Below are 7,991 nucleotides of genomic sequence, written 5' to 3'. Positions count from 1 at the left end.
GAGGGTGTCAGAGCATTGGAACAGGTTGTCCAGAGAGGATGCAGAACTTCTTTCGCTGGAGATACTTAAAACCCAGCTGGATGTGATCCTGCGTCACCTAGATGTGATCCTGAAGGGACCTCCAGTGTTCGGAGGTCCCTTCCAACCTCAGTGATTTTGTGAAGAGGATAAAAATGGAATTCCTCAATGTCATTAATGTCACTGGTGCCAGTATATTCACCTAAGGGTCCCCTGTGTCCAGTGCAGTACTGTGTACTCACAGCCCCTATCTTGTGTCTGCAGGTAATTAAAGATAGGTGAACAGTCTGTGCACAGAAAGAATATTGATGATTGGAAAGCAAACCGCAACTTAAAAATACAAAGGCTAGAGCAGCTCAGTAATATTTGCTACAGAGTCTTTCTCCAAGAGTCACAGCTGACTCCAGTGAAAATTGCCACATGTTCAGTCCCAAAGAAAGGTGTCCAGTACCTCACCAAGTTATACTTATCTAACTCCTGTTTAAAAATGCAAACCTATCGGGAGTCACTCAGCACACTTCTGAAGTGCACAGTATCAAACATTAGGCTTGTAATCATTATCAGGATTAGGATTGTAACAATATCTCCACTGTCATGTTTCAGGCAGCCATGTCTGAAGTCAGAATGTAGTGCAACTTCTGGGTCATCTTTATTATTAATAGGAGACAGACAAAATATTTATTCATGTTATTTTGATTAAATGAGAAAGACCATATAGGGATGTCTTCATAAACACATTCAAGTAAAATTCCAGTATTTCATTATTTGATGATACTCACATCATTCTTTCTAGTTAATCTGGAACTTGGCCTTGGGGCTTGTAGAAATTAGCCGGACAGTTGCTGACATCCCACCCTGGGGATATCCTTGTGGGCGGTGCTCATAAATGTCATTAGTTAACACAGGTAGAATATTAGGTTAAGGATCTAACCATTTCTGTACATTTGTATAGCTAAAACATCTATGGAAATGGGAATGAATTCTGGAAATTAGACTGTGAAAGGACTTGAATCTCAACTACTGAACTCAGCTCAAAGAATAGAGGCCAAGTAAAATATTAAGGAAGGAGAAGGTACATATGTTTCAAGGCTGAGTCTGGAAGTGTGTGACTGAGGACTGGGAGAAAGGGAATGAAGCAGGGACTGGTTTTGCTGCTATGGTACTAGTTATTGTATTGCCCAGCTCAGCAAAGAGCATTGGCAAAGATGATTTTGTGTCACTACAGAATAAATTAGGAGAGTTTCAGTCTAGCTTCCAGAACGTGTAGAGCTCCAGCACAGCTGTAATTAGCAATCCCTTTGTCAGTCTCAACTGATACTGAATCCCTTTTTTTTGGTAAGGGTGAATCTTAACAAAGCAAGAGTTTCTGGCATGGCAATGTGTATGGAGGCACTTATAGCTTTTCAGAAGACTTTTTCCCGAGGCTTTAATTAGAAAATTTGCTTAAAGGACAAACAGATCATCACCCTTTCCATCTCCTCTCAACTTGTCCTTAAGGAATGAGTCTTCAAATATATCTGAAAAACAGTAATTACAACTACTGGAGTGCAAAGGAAGATGTAATATTTGTTTTTCTATTTTCTTTTATTGTAACTGTCTTGAATTAAAAACTAATTTCTACTGAAACAGGGATAGTATCATCTTTCCTTTTGTATCCACAGTGTTGAGATTTTTGTTTCTGGTGAAGCTGCCCTATCATGTCCTACTATAGGTTAAAAACCTGCAAATAAAAAAAAAAATCCTTTAAAGAATTTCTATCAGTGAGAAAAATTCTTTTTTTTTTTTTTTTTCCCTTTATATATTTCCTAAAAGCCATATCCTCTGGGCTTCCAACCACTTGTTTTCAATATCTTGTCCCTCTGAGTTGAATTACTTTTGGAATCATAAATTCTCCATTGTTGTGTTCTGTGTTTCCAAAAAGGGGCAATAAAAGCTTGCCTGCATCAGAAATCATGCTTACAACTCCTAAAGGTAGACACTTCCTGGGACTGATGCTATTGGAGGAATGGCATGGGAGAATTTAAAGGATATTTGCCCTCACTGGAAGTAGAAGAGTCTCTGCTTCTGTTAATATTTCAATATGATGGGAAACTTCTTCAAGGCCATCGGTATCTTCTCTTCCATTTGCCATTGCAAAAATCTCTATCTCCAGTTCAACCTGCAAACCTGCTGCCACCTAGGAGAGATGGAAGATTGTCCTCAAATAAGATGTATGTTTCAACCCCTTCAGCAATGCTTGGTTCTTGTTCTACCTGGTCTGTGAAAGGAAAGGCTTAGTACACTGCACACATTACAGCTCTTGCCAGTGATTGTCACTAGCGAATTCAAATTGCCATACTTTTTTTTTTTTTTTTTTTTTTTGCTCGTTCTCATTTATTTCCCTTTGACTTTCTTTTTAGGATCCAGAAGGAACTGGAGAATTGAGAAAGTTGGAAGGCAATCAAAAAAGAACAAAGGTGTAGGAAGAAAATGGAGATAAGAAAGGGATGTATGTGTGGAAAGGAAAAGAGAAGTGCAAGTGTTGGATTGTGTTTGGGGCTCTGGGCTGGGAGGTGTAACTTGTATTTTGGTGGCTCTCCTTACACAGGTCATTGCTGCTTGAATCCATGACTTAAACCTGGGCAAAGATAGCTTCTGATCTTACCTGGGTGCTCTGAGGATACCAGCCAGCATACAGGATTTGCTCAGACACAGCAGGGAGGTAAAAAGCAAAATGACAAACTGAACAAAGGCAGAATGCATTATAGCTTTGTACTTGATGGGATAATTTAATGTGTTATGGGACTTGTGCTAGATAAAGAGAGTAGAGCAAGTGGAAAAACAGGAAAAGAAATGAGAGGTGAGAGTTTACCAGGTTCAGCTCTTTAGACTTATTTAGACACGGAAATAAAGTCCAGGCATGACACATAGAGCAGATATACCTAAACCATGGGAAAAATCAGAGATGGTGGTAGAGTATCCTGTTTGCATCAAATAGAAAGCTCTTTTTAGCCTCAGGGCTTGACCTGTTACCTTCCACAGAGCTTATGATGTTCATGCTTCTGTCCTCTGGGTAGGATCTCATGGCACAATGGGCTTGAGAAAGGAAAGCAGAAGGATAGCAGAAGGCTTGAAATGAGCTTTAAACAGTTCATGTATCCTGGCCAGCTATACTCCTAGAGAGCTGGTGAGGGAGCATCTATGCATGACCTTGAAGGCTGTATGATGAGCATAATAGAATCTTCTGTATAACTTACAGGTCCTGGTTTGTATATCACTCTCAGTCCTGTGTGTGGAGGTGGTGGTTTCACCCAAAATCTGTGAGAAAGAAAAGAATATCAGTTTGCCAGGAAACACCCCAGGCAGGCAGGTGGAACTACTAGGAACCCCAGGCTTCTAGCCAAGCACCATTTAAGAAATTTTGAACAAAAAAGCAAAGCGGTATATTAATAAGTTGAGGTTTCCGAAGAGCTTGTTAAACTGCTGAGTTCTTACAACAGAATGTGAAACACCTACATTTTAAGTTTATGTACACAAAAGAAACAAGTATAAATTCCACTTTTTTCTGGCAAAGTCGTGTGTGCATGTGTGTAGACCCAGAGATCTGTTTAATGTTCTGTGATATGATTCTCCTGCAGACAGCATGATACTGGTATACATTTGTTGTAAACATATCTCTTTTAACTACCCACTAAAGTAATGGTTTTACTTCTTCATTCCTATTTCGTGGATATACATCTCTGCAGTCCTTTTTCAGTCTGCATGCAACAACACTACTGAAAATCACTGTGACAGGACATCACCTCCAGCATGAAAATAGGTTTGTTCTATGCAAAAAAAAAAAAAAAAAACAATCACTGTTAAGACCTCTCTACTTTTGCATCACTGTAGACTATACTGGGAGATTTTTTATTTCCACCTCAAGAACAGCACCCAGCAAGCGCTTACACAAAAAGCTGTTAAAAAAGGAGGGAGAGGTATTTTCAGTATAAGGCTCAGTGCTATGGAAAGTTCTGGTAGAATTACAGAAATGCTGCCACAATTTCTGTAGTTTCTATGGAACTCTGGTGGTTATGAGAAACTAGACAGAGATAAGGCTGACTGCCCTGTGCTTTCCTGGGCTCTCCTTCTTGCCTTCTTTTGAAGACTGGTGTGATATTTGCTTTCTTCCAGTCTCCAGGCACCACTTTTGTTCTCAATGACCTTTCAAAGATGATGGAGATGATAACCTAGCAATAATAAGTACCAGCTCCCTCAGTACTGATGGGTGCATCCCATTGGGGCCCATGGATTTGTGAGTGTCAAATTTGCCTAAGTGAGCAATCATTGTCAAGCAAGGGAAAGTCTATCTTTCTCCTAACTTTCTCTCATTTCCAGGGTTTGGGATTCCTGAGGGCTGACCTTAGCAGTAAAGACTGGATACTCACACTATTTAGGACAAATAGTGGGAAGATAGCTTATTTAGCAGTTAACTGAAAGTGCCTGTTTAGACTTAAGAATCTTTCCAGTTGCAGGTGGTAACTGGGGCTAAGTGAGACAAAGAGGCTGATGTTGGACAATGTCTTGCTTGGAGCTCAGGAATTTTGAAAGTTTTTTTTTTGTTTGTTTGTTTTTCAGCTTTTAACCCTTTCCCAAGCAATAAAAATGTCAGCTGCAGCCTTCTGAAATGAAATCTTGCCACCAAGCAAGCTGGTGGCAAGTTGCTTGGCCAACCAGCTGCAATCTGGTTTTGCAGATTGCCGTTGTACAGATGAACCCATTTTGAAGTGACAAACTTTAGGTTGAAGCCCCCGAACTGTAAGAACTTAACTGTTGCAGGCTCTCCTGTAAGCTAAATGCCAAAGTACACATAGAAAAGATAAAATAAATGCTATGGGGAAAAAAAAGAACAGTAAGAAAATGCTTTGCCCTCTTTAGTGTTACATGTATGGTGTGTAAGAAGACGAGGGTCACAAGCACACCTGTCTATTAACTGCTGAATTTAGTAAAGACAGAGACTGTACTTGTGCAGGAGAGGACCTAGTGAATGAACAAATATGCAGTCACTCAAATAGGGAACTTTGTAGCATAGAAGAAAAAGCAGATATAAGCATCTTTTACTGTGTTTACATGATCTCTAAATTCCAGCTCCAGTCAAGTAATTCAAGGACAATTTGCTGGACTGTGGACCTAAAATGGCCTGGTCCTCACTAGACTAGAATGCAATGCAGAGCTATCAACCACTAATAGGGTGTGGATGCAAGTGGAATGTATTTATAAGTAAATGCTTTGTTTCAACTGTTTCATCTTCTGCCTGCTCCTGGTTTTATCACTGAAACTGTTTTTCAATGCAGCCAAAGCTATATGGCTGCCTGACTGCAGTTGTTCCAGTTTGCATCATCAGACTTGGAGCAATCAGCAGCATTCCTCAAAGGCAAGAGTAATATCAGTTACCATGACAGAGTTTAGTCCCTGAAAAAGTGAACTTCTATAAAAAAACTGTAAGTCACCCACTATAGGCGCAGGTCTATGCATATGAAACTTACTGTTCTTTACTACTTTCCATCTTCATTATTATTAGTAATACATGAAATTATCAATATTCAAAAAACATTAAATATTTCTAACATTATCTTTTCTGAATCTGGTCTGTCATCATCAAGTGAATCCAAACATAAAAATACCATATTATCTCTTATTAATCAGATCAGATTGCAATAATTTACAAACAATGCATATTTGGACAATCAAAAGCGAATTCCTGAGAATCTGAACCAACCTGGAGAAGTTCACCCCAACATTCTTCAGGATTACAGTGGCAGTGTAGGTGCAGCCTTCCTTCAGTACACCAAATGTCACGTTAGGTGGAATGAGATGGAATGAACTCAGCTGCTGTTTCGTTCTTGCAAGGGAACATGTCTTGACATGTCCCCCAACAGGATTATCTACCTTTGCAAATAAAATTACACAGTAAAGTTGGTGGCATAAGTCAGGTTCTGAATAAGCAATACTCAGATAATATTTGTCACTTTTTCTACATTTGACTCTACTTGTCATGAAGCTATCACAAAAAGACACAAATTTGAATAAAAAGAAGAGGGTAAAGCTAATTACTTTTGATATCGTTTGCCAATTTATACTAGTCTGAGATCTTGGACATAATGAGCCATTCAGGTGTCTTGGTGGGGGAATTGAGGATGTGCTCTCTTTTGAAAATCAGGGCTGTCATGTGGATGGCTGGTACAGAGTTCTGCTTTCAGCATACAACAGTCTTTTGCCAGTGCTAAAAACTGTCATTGCTAAAAATAAATTGCCAGTGCTATTGTTCACTAAACAGACACAAAATGCTTTACAGTGTTGATGCAGAGTGAAGGGGTATCTAGCATCTCATCAAAGGAGATGACTAAGAGGATAACTAAAAACCTGTTATTTTACTTGTTTATTTGGTATGGAGTCTGGCATCCTCCCCTGGAGAGATGGTGATAATTTTACTTTCTCTTTGCTTGACTGCCTTGTAGCATTTACCAGCAGACTTTGAATTGTAGGTCTAAAGGGTGCCTTGTGTAATCTTTCAGCCATGCTCAGATAGCCTGTTGCTGAAAAAAAAAAAAAAAGATTTTCAACGGCATAAAAAAAGAGCCCAATTGTGAAGTTCTTCTTCAAATAAAACCTTTATTTACCTGTAGAGTTTGATTAGCGCTACAGCAGCAGGCTAGGTTTCTTTTTTTTTTTTATGTAACAAAGCAATTTAGGGGAAAGATGGTCACTTTTAGATACCTCTAATAAATAATCAGAATTGAAACAATAAGTACAAATGTACTATAATTAGTACAATTAAATAGTTGAAGACATCACAGTGAAAACCAACAATGAAGGTATAAAAATCCTATGAAAGTGTTCAAAAATGGGAAGTAACAAAAACTCCAAGCGTTAAAATCAAGCCTAGGAACTAATCCAAAGCACGGCTACAATGCACAGTGATCAGACTGTGCAGACAGATTGTGCAGAAATGGCCAAGTTTGTCAAGCCAAATCTATACATTCATTTAATAACAAATTCTTGCCAAGGTCCCAAAGCAGGACAACTGTGGTAGTACAAAGCTATAATCAATTTACAGACCCTGTCTCTGAGCAGGATTTACTAGCTTGAAAGCAACAACATGTGGATGAGTTTGCATGCTTTTAGATTCTGGAACTGAAAAACATTCTGATCTGTGTCCCACTGTATAATGTAAGTAGATTGAGCTCTGGATTACCAGAGCAGTTAGTTACTACACAATTTAACTGCTGTTTTGAAAACTGGATCTAAACTTCTTTTGCTTGACGGCTTAAGATACATATAGCTTTTTGTAAAAGTTGTAAAGTGTGATCACCTTTGTAGCATAAACACAACAATGGTGACTACATTTTCGCCAAGAGTCAGTTTCTGGATCAATACTTTGTAATGAAGAAAATTGATTTTTTTCAGTTTGGGCTGTGAGAAATCATGCCATTATGTATCTGGTCAGTTAGTCATTTTGAGAAGGCAGAAATATAATTGGAGAGTAGGTTTTTCTCCAGGTTCCTTCTCTCAACAGGTTCTTATTTCCAAACAATAGAAGGGTAGGTTGTAGAGGAAGAGGGGACTCCCATTTGACAATAAATAGCCTGGGGCTTATAAAAATGCTAAGCATGGATGTAGTGGAGAAAGCATACTAATGTTTGTTGTTTTGCCTAAAGGTTAGCAATCTTTATGCTTTGTTGAAGTTTGTGTAGTTTTAGAATATCACACATATACAGACACACGGAAAACTGCTTTTCATTTTTCATTAGAGTGTCTGCCCTGAGGTCTAGCAAGTGAGTATACATCGTAGGGGAAGTTTAGCAGCTTTTAATGCAACTGCTGTTGCAAAGACCTCTTAAGAGCATTCTTAAGAAAGAATGCTAATTGGTAATGGGAGGGAAAGGAAGTAGAGAGGAAGAATCTTCAGGTTAGAAGGTGAGATGCAGAAACAGTTTTTTTTTTTCAGTGTGCAC

The 7,991-nt window shown here is 38.8% G+C and overlaps 1 protein-coding gene across 1 annotated transcript in view; it reads right to left on the bottom strand.

Moving 5' to 3' along the window:
- Nucleotides 1-658: 658 nt before the first annotated feature.
- SPAG17 (sperm associated antigen 17) overlaps nucleotides 659-7,991 on the bottom strand; it is a 97,198-nt gene continuing 89,865 nt past the window's right edge. The window contains 5 exon segments of the mRNA XM_026054285.1: nucleotides 659-923; nucleotides 2,050-2,194; nucleotides 3,255-3,315; nucleotides 5,756-5,925; nucleotides 6,412-6,534. Coding sequence (XP_025910070.1) covers nucleotides 808-923; nucleotides 2,050-2,194; nucleotides 3,255-3,315; nucleotides 5,756-5,925; nucleotides 6,412-6,534 — 615 coding nt within the window. The 3' untranslated portion in view covers nucleotides 659-807.

This window comes from Nothoprocta perdicaria, unplaced genomic scaffold (genome assembly GCF_003342845.1).
Source record: "Nothoprocta perdicaria isolate Ctin4 unplaced genomic scaffold, notPer1 scaffold_120, whole genome shotgun sequence".
In the NCBI taxonomy this organism is placed as follows: domain Eukaryota; kingdom Metazoa; phylum Chordata; class Aves; order Tinamiformes; family Tinamidae; genus Nothoprocta; species Nothoprocta perdicaria.
The sequence above is the reverse complement of the archived record's forward strand: the minus strand, read 5'-3'. Positions and strand labels throughout refer to the sequence as shown.